This window comes from Pleurodeles waltl, chromosome 2_2 (genome assembly GCF_031143425.1).
Source record: "Pleurodeles waltl isolate 20211129_DDA chromosome 2_2, aPleWal1.hap1.20221129, whole genome shotgun sequence".
Classification (NCBI taxonomy): Eukaryota; Metazoa; Chordata; class Amphibia; order Caudata; family Salamandridae; genus Pleurodeles; species Pleurodeles waltl.
Genome location: NC_090439.1, coordinates 431,720,026 through 431,738,677, shown reverse-complemented (window position 1 = coordinate 431,738,677; position 18,652 = coordinate 431,720,026). Strand labels below are relative to the sequence as shown.

General features: G+C 40.3%; 1 protein-coding gene across 5 annotated transcripts in view; it reads left to right on the top strand.

Annotated features, from left to right (window-relative positions):
• The window catches only part of LOC138282395 (cadherin-7), a 228,393-nt gene that overhangs the window by 164,644 nt on the left and 45,097 nt on the right, over positions 1 to 18,652 (top strand). For all 5 annotated transcript variants that reach the window (XM_069219910.1, XM_069219913.1, XM_069219914.1 and 2 more), the window contains exons 9-10: positions 1,728 to 1,849; positions 9,925 to 10,042. In XM_069219910.1, coding sequence (XP_069076011.1) covers positions 1,728 to 1,849; positions 9,925 to 10,042 — 240 coding nt within the window. The remainder of the gene's footprint in view (positions 1 to 1,727; positions 1,850 to 9,924; positions 10,043 to 18,652) is intronic.

The window sequence follows — 18,652 nt, the reverse complement described above, 5'->3', positions numbered from 1 at the left end:
CTAACTGTTTTGCATTTGTCTATTTTCTGGGCATTTTTACATCCCTAATAGCAATTGAGCATTATCCCTTTACCACTCTTATCCATTGACCATGGGCCTGATTTAGACAAATGTGATGGATATCCCGTCTGACATATTATGATCCCATTATATCCTATGGAAGCCATAATTAAGGTGGACTTGACTTCCATCAAGTTTGTGATGGAGTATTCCATCTGCCAAGATCTAAATCAGGCCCTGCATCTTTGCTCTTGAGCAGATTTTCATGGTTCCTAAGTTAAAATTACTACAGTCTGCAGTCCTTACCATACTGACCACAACAATTGTTTTTCAATCTGAATGCACTGTTGTTCATTAGGGCAGTAAGTCTTAATGCTCAAAGGTTTTTGATCCAATGACTTTTGACAGCATTTATTTCCAACAGTTACTAAATAATAAATAAATAAGACCATGTCACTCAGATTGTTTAAAGGTTTTGGGGTACAAAAATGTTTCTCTTTATAAACAAATTTGTAATGGTCTCTATGGGCCTTATTTATGGATTGCCAGATGGGATACTCCATACAAATGTGACATACATCTCATTTATATTTTTACAGATGAAATTGACTGTAATGCACTTGTAATACAACAGACGACACACATCTCACATTTGTGTTGCAGTTTCCCATCCTCCAAAGTCCAAATAAGGCCCTATGTTTTGTTTTCTTTTCCACTTTCTCAATCACTTGAAATGTGTCACTGGTGGATTCTTTGCTGCTTTGATTAAAGACAAATTATGTGTGTGTTAAAAGCCTGGGCATCACACCAAGTAGCTTTCACTAAAATGTTGAAAAGTAGTTCATTATTACCAATCAGGAGAGCTTTAGGGAGTTTTTGTATAGTCTGAGATGTGTGATTGGACATTTAGAAACAATACTTGATCTTAAAGCTCAAAATACCTAGGGGCATATTCAAGAGCCCCTAGCGCCGCCTTGCACCACATTTGCATCATTTTTTCGAATGCAAATGTGGCCCAAAGAGGCCAAAACAGCTGTACCATATTTACAAAGAAACCTCTTGCACCACATTATGCCTGCACCAGGCCTAATGTATGCAAGGAAGGTGTTCCGGCGCTAGAAGGGCAGTGAAAATGGCAAAAGGAATATATGAGATTGCTTTGCACCATTTGTATCAGCATTTTCTAGCTCCTGCTAAGTGCAAGCATTAAACAGAGTCTCCCATTGAACACAATGGGCCTCCGGGTGCTTTGCAGAATTAGCGTCATCATTTTTATGCTAATCCTGCAAAGCTCCAGCCTAGCGTAAAAAATTATGACTCTAGTCACCCTAACTACTGCCATGGTGATGTTAGGGGGGCATTAAGGGATGCAAGAAAAGTGGTGCTGCACTATGTGCAAGGCCACTTTTCATAAATCTGCCCCTTAGTTTTATAAAATGATTTAACCACCTTACTTAAAAGTTATTTTATATGAGAAAATAATGTTCTCTAAAGTGCAATAAAAGCAAAATAATTTGTTTTGTTTTATAGCCTTGTTTGTCGGTACTGTTGGCTAATATAAATTGGTTATTATCTTTAATGTAGACTAATCTTTCACGTTGCATAACACCAAATGATTGGTTTGCTTTATTGTATTTCCCACTACTCTTTTGGTTAAAGTGAAGCCATGACCTCTATATTCTACTCAGTGAGTCAGTGATGCTGTCTGTCTCCTTTTCTTTGCACAGAGAACCCCACTCAGATTGGAAGAGGGATTGTAGCCATCACCATTCTTGATATCAATGACAATGCCCCTGAATTTGCGATGGATTATGAGACAACTGTATGTGAAAATGCTCTTCCTGGCCAGGTACAGCAAATAAATAGTGACAGCAATCAATGTTTCTGTGATTTGTTGGGCCTATTATACTATTGTTGAATAAAACATGCTAATATTAAACATATGCAAATATGGATAGTAAAATCTAAGATGTAAAGCAGATGATCAATGAGGTGAAAATTGGAGACTGGAGAGGGAGAAATTAGGGATATCAGAGAAGACACCATTTAAGATAAGAAGATACTTGGAACAGAATTCAGAGTCAAGAAAGAAAAAAAACACTTGTAGATATTCAAAAAGATAGCATTAGTATGGAGACATTATATTGTGAAAAAAAAACAACATACTTGAAAGCATTAGAGAAAATGCAGATGAAACTGCATAGGGAAAATCATGTATTGCAGTGTGAAATGATCTGAGGGGGAAGTTTGATGCTGGTGGAAGTAAAGATGCAATTAATTTAAGACTATGATTAGCACTTACAGGTGAGCATAACAAGACCCTTATAAAACAGGTGAAACATTTTGAAATCTCTCATTGGGATCCTGGAAAAATTGTAATTTATCATGTCTGTCAGTTGCACTAATACAGATTCCTAGGGTAATTCCCCATTGCTAATGGATCACGCAGGTATGGATGTCATTTAGGGGTTGCCAGGAGTTGCAGATGTGGCCTCTTGGTTGCCCCTTGGAACTACTGGCACTGCCTTTGTGACCTCTGGCTTCAAAGGTAGAAATATTAGTGCTTGGAACACTGGGGCTATTCACCCTAGTGGATGTTGGATGGGGTTCCACTTTCCTGGTTTTATATCAAGTATTTTTACTACACAAACAGTGAATAATATTATTCACTATTTGTGTAACAAAAATGGAGTACATTTTGCTGGAATGTGTCCCTATCTGAAATCTGAGGTAAGTACAAGTTGTTTTATTGTATGTTGTATGCGTGCTTGTGGGTGAGTGTGTGTTTATGTGAGAGATAGTGTGAATGTGTATGTGTGACTGAAAGTAAAGGCCAAATGACATATGATGTAAATTACGCTACTTTTGGCTTTTTGGCGAATTCACGTCCATGCATGCAGGGTGCAAATCGGAATACCATGCAGTGTTTCGACATCAGAATATTACTGATATCTTCAGTAATTGGAGAAGGATACACTTGATTTCAATAATTCTACATGTGGGAATATAGTATCAGTTTTCCATTGTTGGTTGGTATGGAGGTTTTGAAGCCACTTTTCCTAGTTCTTAATTATTGCTTGCCCTACGCTCCACATAATTCAAATTCCTAATATGATTCACTTGTGATTTGAGACATATTTATTAAGAAATGCATGCCATAAAATTACTAGAAATCTCTATCTCACATATATGTGCACATCCATGCAAACATACACACACACACACATGCGCACTCACATGCATATTTCATTTTTTAGATACTCAAAGCTTTATGCATGTGTTGAATCTCTGTCACTATATGTGGTTATAATTCAGACCTTCTTCAAAAATAATGATCACAATCAATGAGGGAAGGTCAATGTGATGACAGATGTTTTATTCATAAAAACTGTTGTAATATTTCTTCATTAATTGTTAACCTTTTTGATTGCCCAAGGTCTGACAGCTAATCATTTTTGCTGCATTATTCTTCAGAAACCCAAACAATTGATTACAAAATCTCTATCAGACAAAATCAAGATTCAGAACAATTGTTAAAAAGTTTTTCCTGGGGGCAGAACTTGCATGGCATCTTTCTGAGGAACTCCAGGGTGGCTTCCTTGGAGAGATCAGAGACTGAGGCCCTGGAATGTGGAGGGTCCTGTAGAGCATGCCAAAGCTGGTGCACTGATCCTGCATCAACCTTGCTTATAAAAGCAGATTGGAAAGTTTGAGCAACCCATACTTTATGGTGAGGTAGCACTTTATCCTGCAATGCTGGGTACTAGAAGATAGTGCCTCCAGTCAGTGTTCACAATGTTGCTGTGGCAGTAATGCATCTACGAGCAGGTAAGGCAAAGAATGCCTCAGGTCAAGATACTGAAGAGTGGAGGATGAATGGATGGATGCCACTTTACAGGTTAGAGGTGTTCCTGGGAAACTAGTCCAGTGACATGAAAACCTTTGAATCTTTTACTAGTGGCAGCATGGACGTGGACTGTATGACCCACTGCAGATGTCCCTCATACATGATATCTGTTCACACAAAGCACCACTTTCTAGAATTATTGAGTGTAAGAAGTTGAATTAAACCCAATAAAGAAGACTTGAGCCTTAACAGAAATCCAGTAGTCTGGTTTAATATTCCACTGAAGGAGTGAAAGAGCAAAATGTTAGAGAGGTAAAGCGTTATTTTGTCATTAGCAACATCAGGTAGGGGTGACCCACTAGACCCAAGCACTGCCTGTCTAACCCAGGACAAGGTACTGAGCATGACCTACTTAAGACCATACAGGAGACGTCTGTAAATATTGATTGTATTTTTCTCAATTGAGGAAGGTTAAGAGGCAACATGAGTTGAAGATTAGAGGCATGCAGAAGCAGATCTTGAAAGCAGAGAGTCAAATGCACAAGCATGCATGATAGAAAACCTTGAGAAGTTTAGGGGCTATACTGTCTCTGCCATGGTTCCTCTGGAATGCAAATTGGATGTAATGGACAATACGATAAGAACAACATGTTTGAGGCTTCTGGATCTTCTTTTGCATTGAAGGTGGAAATCAAAAGGTTATTCCACCTGCTGATGTGAACCCTGTCACGAAGAAACCAGAGACTGGAGTGATTGATCATTGTTGAGTTGGGATGCCGCAACAGTGAGATACTGTCACTCATAAAGCCACTAAACCCAGAGGGTTGGAAGCAAGTTACTGGTTTCCCTCCATTTGAGCAGGTCAATGTAGAACAGAACTGCAGCCAGTCAAGGATGCCCTGCTGGAAAAGGGCTTTGAAGCACCATTATTGTTCTAACAAAGCAGCATGTATGCAGAGGAACTTTTTGCAGAGTCAGAAGGCATGCAGCTCCTGGTGTGGAAACTGAGAGGAATCCAGAGAAAAGCCAAAGCTGATTGTGGAGGGTTAGCTAGACAGTTCAACCAGTTGCTTTTGTTTGGAACCTTTAGGAGTTCCCTTATGTGGAGTGCCATGTGTTGTTCAATTTTCCCTTCCACCTCATTGCACCAACCCCCACTGTATTACAGCTGAGATTACATTTTGAGTATGAACTTAATTGGGGACATTGCTCTGATACTGTGTTGAAATATTGGGATGTGCTGGAGCTCACATTTGGCTTTATATTGTAGAATTAGGGAATACAGATGTTTTTTTCATGTTTCTGTCCAGTGAAGTGTTTAAATATAAATATTTCTAAAAATGATTACGCTACAGCCCTCTAGAAATACTGGTTTTCTATGTACAACGCTGATCTCCTAAAGTGGGTAACAGTGACTGATATATGTAGGTTTTGCATCCCATTTATATTCAAGATTTTATGCAGTGCATCTAAGATTTAAATCACTTTATCAGTGTTAGACCTGGCATCCCTTTGGTGGTTCCACTGACTTTTGCTTTTGTGGTTTGCTGTCCTTGAGTTTGCTGGCTTTAGGACTATGGACACTTTACCACCGCTAACCAGTGCTAAGGTGTATGTGCTCTTTGCTTAAAACATGGTAAAATTGGATTATGCCCAATTAGCATATTTAATTTACTTAGTCCCTAGTAAAGTAATTTACTTACTCTATATTAAAGTGCACTACCTGTGTCCAGTGCCTGTAAATTAAATGTTTCCTGAGTTCTTGCAGCACTGATTCTGCCACATACTTGAGTTACCTTTCAAACATGTTTCAAGTCTGCAATTCCTGACCTTGTGTGTGCAGTTGTAATCTGCCATGTCGATCTGGCAAGTTAACCATCTTGCCAGGCCCAAAACTTCCTTTTTAATATATGTAAATCACCCCTATGGTAGATACTAGGCAGCCTAATGGCAGGGTGCAGTGTATTTAAAAAGTAGGGCATGTACATGTCCTAGTAGTGAAAAACTCCTACATTTGTTTTTCACTGCTGCAAGGCCTATCTCTCCCATAGGATGGCATTGGTATTACTTTATTGCCTTTTATAATTGTAATTTCCAATTTGGTAAGAGATGGGACTCCCAGAGTTTGATGTCTCTGGATTCACAATTTAAAATCAAAACTTATGGTGAAGTTGTATCTCAAATTGTAATTCTGAAAATTCCACTTTTACAAATTTGACATTTCCTATTTTCGCTATTTGCCTGCCTGTCTGTCTTCTGTCTGTCTCCAAATCTGGGGTAGGTGACAGCTAGGTTTTGTGCATTTTCTCCAGTCAGCCACATACAAAGGGAGCTTAGGTGTGACTGATGGGCAGTCCAAAGCCTGATGCAGCCTGATGGGTTATTCTGGTAAGGATAAGAAGGAGGAACTAGCTCACCTGAATGGATGGTGTCCTGTCACCATACAAAGCGCTATATACCCTCCTGTGGTGAGTCTGGAGCCAAGGCAGGAAGGGCAGTGACTGTGTGCAATTCAAAGGCCTCTCTTTGGAAGTCTCCCTTACTTCTAGGGTGCATCTGGGTATAACTACTGGACCTCAGACACCACTAACTCAGTACACTACTGTCAGGAAGAAGGGCTACTGTGCTGCTAAAAGGTCTGTCACTCTGCTGGATTCCTGCTCTGCTGTGCTGACCTGCTCGCTGATGCCCTCCTTGCGTGATAGTGAGAAGTACTGGACCTTCAACTCTACAACCCAGAACCAAAGTGACTCCAAGGACATTCTGGCTTGCCTCCTGTTTTCTAGAGTCTCAGGGACACAAAAGGCTTACAACTCATCTAATTACAACACATGAACTCTGCCACCTGAGGGACTTGCCCCGCCAAATGGTTCCAAACCAGCCCTGAGCCCCTGGAAGTGGGTATAAAGTACTGCAACTGCCAAAATCCAACCATTGGTGCAATTGCGCCACTCAGAACTGGCGTATCTCCATCAATGCTGACGCAGTGCTGTGAGAATCAAGGACACCACAGTGCTGTTGAAAATGATGAATCACTGCTGCTGCGAGGATCAAAGACATCACATTGCCGACAGCACTGCACTTCACCTCCATTCCCAACTCAACCCCAACTTTGCATGGCTCAGAGCTGATGCATGACCTGCATCCTCGGGATTGACCCCGAAGCGTCACCTCCTTTGCTCCTTGCATCTTGCCCCCGATGTTGATGCAAAAGCAAACCAAAGTACTGTTTCAGTGGGCCAGAGCTGCTCCCTGTATCTGACCTTTGCTTCATCATGGTTGGCCTGACTTTTCAGATTTGACCTGTGACCAGATAGGCCTAGTTAGAGCTTTATGCTTACAAGCACTATAATTAAGTTAATTCTTTAAAAAATAATATCTCAAATTCTACTGATGGAAAGTGGATTATTGGGAAGGGAAGGTAGGTACCTACACTTAGCAATACACCACAAACCCCACTAGGTCTAGTCAAGGTCTCAATAAATTAATCCTTGCTCAACCATTGGTAGCTAGGTCCACAAGCAGTTAGGCTTAACTTAGGAGACAGGCGTGTAAAGCTTTTAATATCCACAAAACAGTGAATAAGTAAAACACAACACAAATTACAAACCCAGCACCAATTTATACAAATAGAAAATATGTTTAACTTTAAAATGACCCCAAATCTACAAAAAGCCAATTTAGGGATCCAGAAATGTGAATTTTTAAAGATTAACTGAAAAAAATGGTTTCTAGCATCTAAAAACCAAAAGCGCCAACCGAGGACATCTGGTCGCACTTGACCGGAGAAAGTCAAAGTTTGAGGCCAACCGCACTGGAGCCCTGCTTGGCTATGCTGATCAGGAGGCCTCAATCAAAATTTTACTTTTGAACTTAGTCACTTTTTTGGAGCTTTTCTTCCGAAATGCCATGCGGTCCTTCTCAGCAAGTCAATTTTGATGCAATGTCGTTGGATTGCCTTTCTGCGAGCCCCCTGTCAAATCCTGGAAGTCTGAATTCTAGAGCTTTTTGGTGGGACGAACCTGAAATTTAGGCCGGGTCACGGTTGAAGATAGCTGGCTTGACTCTTGATGTCGGGTCAATCCACTTATGGAGCATTTTTCCAAAGTTACTCCAAACTGCTCCAAATTTCTGGATCTTCTTCCAGAAGTCCTTTTTGGGTCCTCCAAGTGCCCATAAACTTGCTCCAAGGTTTCAAAAGCTCTGAGTTGCTCCTTGGAAGTTGAGACTACAGTTCCCAGAATGTACCTGGTCAGAATCCTCAAATGGCCGCTGGATGCTGGTAGGCTGGGCTATTCTTGCACAACTTCATGCAAGGGTTTCTGGTCAGCTCCTTTGTAGCTGCAGTTTACAGGGAGTCAGCTCAAGGAGTTGCAGTAGCAAGGCAATGTTCTTTGCTTGATGAAGCCCAAAGTGTCATCTTGTTCAGTCCTTCTGAGTGCTGGATCTAGGTGCAGGCCAGGGGTCCAGCAGGGCAGTTCTTCTTCTCCAGTATCTTCTTCCAGCAGGGATATGAACTGTAGGGCAGCTCTGCCATATTTATCCTTGCTCTTGGGGGTGGAAAGCAGGGGGTGCTACTGTCCAATGTAGTGCAGGCCAACACCCTCTGGGGTGACCACTTCCTGTGAAGTGTGGCAAAAATCTATCCGAGAAATCAGCATTCTTTAAAAATCCAACATGGAGGAAACCTCTACTTAAAGATGACATCTGGCTGGGCCCACACACTGGTGTGTCAAGTTTCCCTGCCACACCTCCTACTTCCCCTCTCTTATTCTAATCAGTGGGGCTCCTAGCTGTCTGGGGGTGCAGGAAATGGGGGAGGTCCAGCTTATGTCCCAAGTGGCTTTCCTCCTTTGAAGACCAGTTTGACTACTATTTCCCCATCCTGCTCTGCCATCTACTGTAGCAGTTCTCCACCCCCCAGATGCTTCCTTTGTGTCAGCCCAGGCCACTTCACACCTCATTGAGACAGCCTGGCTCAGGCTGCCATAAGTTGACCAATCAGGAAAAGGCACTACAGGGCTAAATGTGGTAACATTCAAAAAGAGTTCTAATACTCTTTCCTTGTGTCTAGTTATATTAAATTCAACATTGGTGAGTTCTTCGATTTATTATAACAGTCAATTGGGTACCAAACTTGCCATATTTAGCTCACTTCTATTGAAAATAAGGCTTTATTATTTTAAAATAAAGTCTTCAATGTTATCCTATGGGGCCCATTGACTACAATGGGGAGAAAAATAATTTTCTCAGTTTTTCTCTCACCAGGGCTTATAAAACATCTTTCGTAAAATCACTCCTTATATTTATACTGCACCCAAGCCTGGAGCAACTTAGGGCAGACATTTGGGGTGACTTATATGTAAAAATACAGTAGTTTACGACTTTGGAAGTACTTTTAATTCCGATGTCGAATTTGGGGTTAGCTTTAACTTAAAAGCACTTCGCAAAGTAGGCCTTCCTTTAAAATGACACTGGACACAACATTGTCTTTTTTGTTTTCCTCTTAATTTTTATGGACAAATGTAGATGTTCCCTGGTGTATCATTTCACAGCTTCTTTGTGCCTAATTTTAGGTTCAACATTTCCCACTCCCCTGATAAATTATACATAAAAAGTGTGTCAGGTATAATTAAGCCTTTCCAAACTGCATTTTTATTTGGGTGATAATTCTTTATTTTTGATACTCAGCACAACTTCGTATTTGGTGCTAATATCATGAGCTATCTAGATTCACACCATTGAAGATATTGACACATGATCTCGACCAGCTCCAATATAGCTCATATCTGCAAAGAACTTTGCAAAATAATATTTTAATTTCATTATTTGTTGAAACTTAAAAAAAGGAAATCATTTTAACAACAAAGAAGGGATGAAACCAGTACCAATAATTTACAATTGATAACAATAATTTGTGATTGTATAGCAGATTCCATAGGTTGTTTTCACCAGGTGTGAGACAGTGATTTTAGCAAACTGAACTCATTTTTCATGATAATGTTATAAAGGAAATGTGAGTAAGTTTGGTGGTATAAACATCACAATGACATGCATCATTATACCACACTTTGCAGGTTATACAGAAAATCAGCGCCGTTGACAAAGATGAACCATCCAATGGCCACCGATTCTACTTCAGCCTGGCATCTGAGTCAGCAAATAATCATAACTTTACACTGCAAGACAACAAAGGTAGGAATAAATGGAGACTGCTTATAAGTGACAACGATGCCACACAATGTCTATTTAGGAAGCCGGAATCCAACATTTGTACTATGGGATAGCATTTTCTTTAAATGATGATAAGTTAAATCTGTGACAAGCTGGACAGGTGCAATGGGCGACCTGTGTCGCAAGAATGTTTATCTCTCAGGCAAGCCTTTCAAAAACAATAAACATGATGGGGCATATTTTCTAAAAGTTTGCAAAATGGAGAGGAGCAAGCCAAGTTGCTGTGCTGCTTTGCGTGAATGGTCGAGAGCTGAACAGCACCATATCTACTAAGATATGATGTTCTTCAGCTCTCTACCTGTACTGGTGCACTTCAGTTTAGCTAGTGCCAACACAGGCACCCCTGCACCATTGTATAAGGATGCATGAGTTAGGGACAGGTTTGTTTTTGTACAGGAAAATACATCTTTCTGCACAAAAACAGTCGTAAAAGGTAACTTCGTCTTCTATGAGTGCTACAGAATGCAACACACATGGAAACAGGAAGTAGCGAAGAGAACTAAAATATTTCTCATCGTTGTGCCTGAATCAGGTAGCGGCATCATTTTTTTGCAAACTTGAATTCCTTTGTATATACTGAACCTCGCAAAGCCACACAATTCGACTTTGTGTGGCTTAGTAAATGCCAAAATACATTTTTTGTCGGGGCTGTATCACAAAAATGATGGAACCCCGATACAAAATCTTTAGCAAATTTGGGCCAGAACCTGCAAACATAAGTTTCAGAAGCAATAGAATTGCTGCTCTCTGAGTTAAAATGGAAAATTACTTTCTGAAATTCGAAAGTAAGGCAATTTTTTCTGCTACCTGGAAACCTTAGTGGTATACAGGATGCAAGATGAGACCGTCTCCACATAAGGGCCTGGTCATGTCACATAACCATGTAAACATGAATCTTTTTCCCTGCCTTGGAGGCGAAATACTTAATTCCAGTGTTAACCGTTTTTTAACACGTGATAGTTCATCTGCCAAAATGTACTTCAGGTGGGGATATGATTGATTAGACTCCGAAAAAGAAACGGGTAATTTCAACTTTCTAAGCACGAAACACATTGTCCTCCCTTTGACTTATCACCATTTCTGCACAATTTATTTCTTACATACATAAATAATTATTGAGAAAGGAATATTTAAACAAACAAGTTATTGCCCATATCTGACAGTAGCTACTCTTCATCGTCCACATAGATTGTGGCACTAACCTCTCAATTCCCTGTGGGAGACTGCTTGATTTAATTTTTGACACTTTATTTTTTATACAGCAGTAATTGAATGCTGATAATACCCTTCCAAAGTATGAATGTTGATTGCTGCTAAAGTTGACATTGAGCTCAAACACATTCTTTGAATGTGCAAGTTACGGATGTGCTTATCCGATGCCCTAGCTACAGAGAGTTAAATCAGAGTAATTAAACGCATGTAAATCTTCATGTGTTGGGCTCAGCTTTTATGCTCGTTACATTCCCTGCTCCTTCTAATTTCCCACGTATCTTCCTAATTACCACATTTCTCTTTTTAATTGACACATTTTTCATTTTTACTGCCTAGATATCTCGTTTCTCGCAATAATTGCTGTGTTGTTGTTGCGGCCAAGTGTCCCTCGTGTGTCACAAATTACATTTTTGATCTCCTTCATTGAACCAGCCTCATTGTCCTGTTCATTTTGTCAAGACCTTCAGTGTTTTATTTCAGCGTTTAGCCCCTTATGTTCATTAGTTGATATTTATTCTGAAGTGATACTGCATACTTAATGTTCTACTGTTGAGATATTTTGTTTGGTATTAAGGACTCTCATCCACCTTTTACATTGCTGAATGTCACGCGTCTTTTACTTTGACTTACTCTACCCTGAGAGTCCCAAAATGCTTATTTCTTCAATGCGTTTTATCGAAAAAATACACCTCTTGCAAGTGAATTCAGGGCAAATGTGGCGTGCAGAAAGAGGATCATGACAGTAAATTCAAAAGCAAAGCCATTGTATTATATATATAAATGTAAAATAAAATTATTGAGGTAACTAGATCGAGTATGAGGAAAATTACCCAGTGTTGAATTTTTGCTTCAATTTACAAGTGAAAGAACTATTAAAATGAAGTGACAGATTGAAATGCAGAAGTCATGGTAAGTGAAATAGGGAGGGCGGTGGACACTATGGCCCATATTTTTACATTTTTAGCACCGCATTTGTGCCGCTTTTTGACTCAAAAGCAGTGGAAACTTACAAAATACAATTGTATTTTGTAAGTTTGCGCAACTTTGGCGTCAAAAAATGACGCACATGCAGCGCTAAAAAAGTAGAAATATGGGCCAATATTGCTTGATTTATCACATGATAAAATTATTGCATCCACTATATTACTACGAATAATTTGTTAAAGTAAGTATATGTTGAATTAAAAAGAGTAATTGTATTCTTACATTTGTGATGTGGCAGTAGGGAAAGTAGCAGATGTGAAATATTTACAGGTGAATATTCTTCACCTCGACGTAGTGACCTACAGCCACATGGTGAACTGCATATCATTAGTGATAAGAAACGCGACGTGAAAAAAAAAACTATTAAAAACAGCTTTCAAAATATTTAAAAGAGGGCCGCAGTCTTTTATTCAACAGAAGACACATAAGTAGTGTACAGGGGAAGTGTAGAGGGCTGGTGCACAGGGAGCAGAAGAGTAAAACACAATAAGTACAACTCTTAAGGCCAGTATGACAAAGAAGTAACCACTGTGAGATAAGGTAAGAAAACGATAAAAAGAAAAACATAAATTGGTAAGTATCCAAGCAATGCCATGCAGTGTGATTTACGAGCAGGGACTGATGCAAAAAATAGCAGTAAATGACAGGACAGGGAAGTGTGAAGAAGTGAAGAAAATGTACCATTTCAAAGAGGAGGACGACATTTACAGAGCAGTGCTTAGACCAAGAGGGGTATAATGATGAACGTATTAAACAGGAAACGTAGAGGTATGTTGGCCAGTTATCATAACCAGTAAAGAAATAAGAAAACAAAATATTTTACAAAGTATTTGATACGCAGGAGTGCATATTAATATGGACAACTATGTAACTGAGAACTTGATAAATGCACTTTTTGTATGAAAAGCTGAAAAACTAACATATTGAGGTTCCATAATTTACATAACAGGGGAGTACTTATGAACACAATAAGGGAAGTTAACACTGAGTACTTAGTGATGAAAAAACGCAAAGGATCTGCCTAGCTTTAGAGTGAAGTAGTCCACATGTACTGGGCTAGCTCCCCTAGTAATAAGTGCAGAATGCTAAACAAAAGGACAAATCCAATTACAATGTGATTTAAAGAGCGAACCAGTGGGAATGAATACTTTCGAAGGAGTCCGTTGATTGACAAATGGGGGAGTAAAGTTGAGAAACAGCAGATAGGAATGAGAACATGGAACGTTAATGTTGCAATTTACTTAAAAAGCTGAACATATGACGAAGATCAGTGCTAGATATAAGTGACTTACACGTAATAAAATTGAAATAATTAATATCGAGATATACTAAAGTTCAACAAGATGTTTCATATTCCAGAAGGACTAGTACAGCTGAGGAGAAAAATATGTCAGTTTCGTAAACATGTCAGTGAACAACACAGGATGTCAAAGACTGCCACGAGTGTCCACTGAGGTCACTTCTAACCTGACATAACGTATGCCATTGAGTTTAGGGAAGAACAGTGCAAAATATCACTGTTGTTGATAACTATTGGCATGAGGCCATCTTCTCTTTCATCTATCATTTTCTCGCTGGTATCTCATCAACCACTAACCATTTTCAGATATTCCACCTGTTGCACAAAATGCTCAGACATTATATGTACCCCATTTCTTTAGAGATGTTTACTAAATAAATTAATATATTTACAAAGTATGTTATTAAAATAGAAATGTTTCATCTACGGAGCATAGATCAAAAACAGAGTAATGTAAGAAATGTGCATTTAGGAAGATGTTCAAATTAAGTGATTCAGCAAATAGGAACATTCAAAGGTTGCAAGGATCAAAAAAAAGAGAGAGGTAATGACCATGAAGAATTGAGGACATTGAAATAATTAAACTGCATTCAGTCCTATTATTTACAGAGAGCAGCCCTTATGTAACCTTTCCAATGTTGGCAGGAGTGGCAACTGAGGCACAAGAAGATGAAAGCTACTTAACAATAGGAGTAGACTCATGAAAATGACTTGTTCAGAATTTAAGATCAGAGTAAAAACTGAGAAAAAACATAAAGTGGTGAACTTTCCAGGCTATGCAACAACTTTGGAAATGTAGCCACAACATATGGCTGTATGCTATAGTATCAGCATTGCGTGGGTTGAACACTTTCTTGGTTGTATATTCTTTAATGTGGCACTTTTGCTTAAAATACATATAAATTATTTCTGCATGTTATCCACCCAAGACTTTTACATTGCAGTCTATGTGTGCTTATGATTGTTACTTCTGGAAGTGAGCTGTACAGTGACAACATATAGAAACAAACCATTGTAGGAAAGTCCTCCTTTTTGCCCTGGTCACCTCCACACTTTTTGGACAGGTACTGGTGGTTACTGACTCTTGGCTGTGCCCTGGGTACTGCTTACCAGTCCCAGGGCTAGTGCTCTGTGTAAAATGGATATTCCAATTAGGCTAATTATAATTGGGTAAGTTAACCTACCTATAAGTCCCTAGTATATGGTAGGGCATGTAGGTTTATGGACCACGGCATAGGTAGTGCACCCATAGGTGCACTGCTGAGGTGCCCAGTGTCATTTTAAAGGCAGGCCTGCCTTGCTGGCTGCTTTTAAAATAAAGTTATATGCAAATTCGACTTTGGAATTAAAAGTAGTTCCAAAGTCTTAAACTACCTTATTTCTACATAGAAGTCACCCCTAAGGTGTGCCCTATGTGCCCCTAGGGCTGGGTGCCATGTAACTATAAGCAGGGACCTTATAAAAAATAGTTTTGTAAGCCCTGGTGAGGTAAAAACAGCCAAATTCGTTTTTCCCTCATTGTAGTAAATGGCCTTCATAGGCTAGAATGGGGAGACTTTATTTTAATTTAAAAGTCCCCTTAAATGATGGATACCATGAGTTTGGTATCAAATTAATTGTTACAATAAATCACACAACTTCCAGTTGTTAGATTTAATATAACTTGTTCTGGTAAAGAGTTTTAAACTTTACCTGAAAAGTTGCCAATTTCAGCCCTGCATTGTTTTTGCTGCTGTGCTCTGATTGGCCAGCCTCTAGCAGGCTCGCCTTGATGAGGTGTGAAGTGGCCTGGCTTCACACAAAGGAATGTGCCTGTGGGAGGGAATCTCCCCTCAGCGGATGGTGAGGCAGGAAGGGGGAGGGCTGCCAAACTGGGCTTCAAAGGCAGAGAAGGACATGTGGAGCAACCAGCAACACCCCCACATCCTGCAACCCCAGACAACTAGGTGCCCCCTCCCTTGATTAGATTAGGATAGGGCAGGAGAGGGGTGTGTTCATGATTTTTAGCCACACCAGTGGGTGGGATCAGCCAGATATAACCTCCAAAAATCAGATTCAGCCATGATGGATTTTTGGAGAATGTAGCCTCCAGGGATTGACTTTTGACACATTTCCCAGGAAGTGGTCATCACAGGGGGAAGGACCCTGCACCTGATTGGAGAACCAGGACCCCCCTGCTTTTCACCCAGTAGCAAAGATACAACTGGCAGACCTGCACCCACACCTCAGATCCCCATCAGATTCCAACAAGGAAGAACCAAAGGGGAAGAAGGACTGCCCTGCTGGACCCCTGGCTAGCACCTGGAACCTGCAATCAGAAGGACTGCATCAGTTGCACACTTGGGCTTCACCACAAGAAGGACTTTGCCTGGCTTTAACTGGTTCAAGGAGGAACTCCCTGTTTGCTACAGGTGAACAATTGCTAACCAGAGTCCCCTGCACCAACTCCTGAAGAAATCAACCAGCTGGCCACTGCCCAGTGGCCAAAAAGGAGTTTTCGCCAGGTGCCTTCGGGGAATTGCAGTCCGCACCCCTAAGGACCATCTCAGAACTTCTGGACCCTGGGGTGAGCTGCGGACCTCAAAGAACCTTAATAGGACATCTGGGAGAAGCCCCAGAAGTTTGGAGAACTTTGGAGAACTTTTGAAAAAAAGCTCCATAGAGGGATCGACCCGCCACAACGACTCTAGCCGGCTTGCCTCAACCACGGCCCGGCCTGATTGGCTGGTTCGTCCCGGTAAAGAAAATCTCAGAAAAAGAGTCTAAGTCCAAAGGTAAAAAGATGACTGGACCTACCAGACAGCGTATCTGAGGAGGGCTCCAGGGACGTCGGATCAAGATCTAGGTTTACCCCGGTTGAAGGATTTTCACCTCGAAAAAACGACTACGTCCGAAGGTAAAAATCTCCACCGAGGATTCCCGCAAAGCGTATCCGGAGAAGGGCTCCAGGAGGTCGGATTGGACTGGCAGGTTCATCCCGCTGAAGAAAATCTTTGAAAAAGAGACTAAGTGTGAAGGTAAACTTTTAACCGAAGCCTCCCGTGGCCTGTAGCCGAGCAGGGCTCCATCGCGGTCGGCCTGAAACTTTGACTTTGCCCCGGTTGAGGTGCAACTAGATGAGCCGATTGGCGCTTTTTGTTTCTAGGCGCTAGAAAGCAATAATTCTTTAAAAATTAATATCTTCGGTTTCCCTTATCCGATTTTATTAGTTTTTGTGTCATTTTAAAGATAAAAATACAATCTATTTTTATAAATTGGTTTTGGATTTTTAAACTGTTTCCTGTGTTTTATTTTATTACTGTTTTGTGATATTTGAATGCTTTACACTCTGTCTCCTGAGTTAAGCCTTGACGCTCGCTGCCAAGGGTTTTGAGCTGGGTTTAATTTACTGTGACCTAACTGGACCTTAGTGGAGGTTAGTGGCCTATTGCTAAGTGTTGGTACCTGCCTGCCCTTACCAATAAACCATTTTCCAACAACCATACTTAAAACAACAACAAAAAAGCAGTAGTGATAGGAGCTCTGGTCAAGCCCCACCTAGATTTGATGGAAGGAACTTATATACTGGTATCCTGGCATATCCAAATCAAGAAAATGTACAATATTCATAATTCAACAGACCGCCCAAGGAATTGTCCTTTGCTTAAACCTCAAAAGCCTGGTGGGCAATGTCTTCAAATACTACTAGGACAAAAAAAAAAATACAAGATAGTCCAAATGCTCAAGCCCACTAATGGAACATATTAATATAAAAACATCTCTATACACGAGTGAATGGCACAGGACATTCACAGCGGTGATGTTCCACCTCGGGAACAACCATCCCACAGTCATCAGCAGTGCTGTGTCCTTCAAATTAATACCACAGCTATTGCAATGGTGGCACTCCCTGCCATCTCTACAACAGCCAATCTCTCAAGGGACGACGACACCCAACAACCGTCTTTGGTCCTAAAGGGACTTGCAATACATTAAACTGTTGATCTTATACTGCTGTTCCGATGCACCCTGGAAAATTCCTTGGGACAGCTTTGCTGATGCACCTGTAGCTGTTCTTTTACTAAATACCACTGGCTTGGGTCTGTCATTAGACTCGTCACCCCTGGCCTGTGAAGGTAGCTTTCTCAAACAATGTAAGTGATGTAGTGTGTCCTATACAACCAAACACACACATGAAGTATCCTTTATGTCACAGTATATTGTTTCACTTGCTTTCAGAAGAATTTAGTGTATGTTTGCATTGGTTTTAGTTCTCACCATAGTCATTTTGGCCAAAATGTCTAATTTACAAACAAGTCTTATTGAAAATTCTAAAGAGTAAAAAAAACAACTTGAACCAAGACTTGCATTCTCAGTCCCTGAATTTCTCTGAAGAAATGATCAAGTTGAAAACAGTGAGCATTGATTGTTTCTCTGTTTTCCGAACTGTGCTCTCTGCAGTTCATTCCTTAACTTGGAGACATTCCTAGTTATATGGATGCGCTACAGATCTGCAAGTACTTCCAAGATGTCTAGTGAAGTGTGGAAAGCAACATCTGTTAATTAAATTATAAACAACCCAAGAAACATCTACCCATGAGAAGAATGTGTTAGGGAATGATTGAAATATTATGAAAGGTACCTGGGGCTGGAGCACATAAATGAGGAAAAGGCATCTCGTAAAAGAGAGCAAGGCATATCACTGACAAATACATAAACTCCCAGTAAGGCACTTGATAAAACATAAATAAGTACACATAGCATGTGAAAAGCATTTCCTCTCTATCCGAATTTGAACTATTGTTTGGGTTTGAGGCGACCTATCCACCTTGCATGCAAATATTCATTCAATGCTTTGTGCTCACAAGTTCCTATTTAAAGAAACTTCATATGTCAGACATCATCCCTTGCAAAGGCAGCAGCGTACATGCACATTGTCTTTTCACCTTCCAACCTTTGATGATGTTTGCCTCCACATGAACTCTATTATCTTCCATACCTTGGTATGTGCATTCCTACTTTTCACATAGCTTAAACTCCATGGTACTCAGCCTGCAGCCCACTCCCTGCTATCTGAAAAGGGCATATATGAAGAC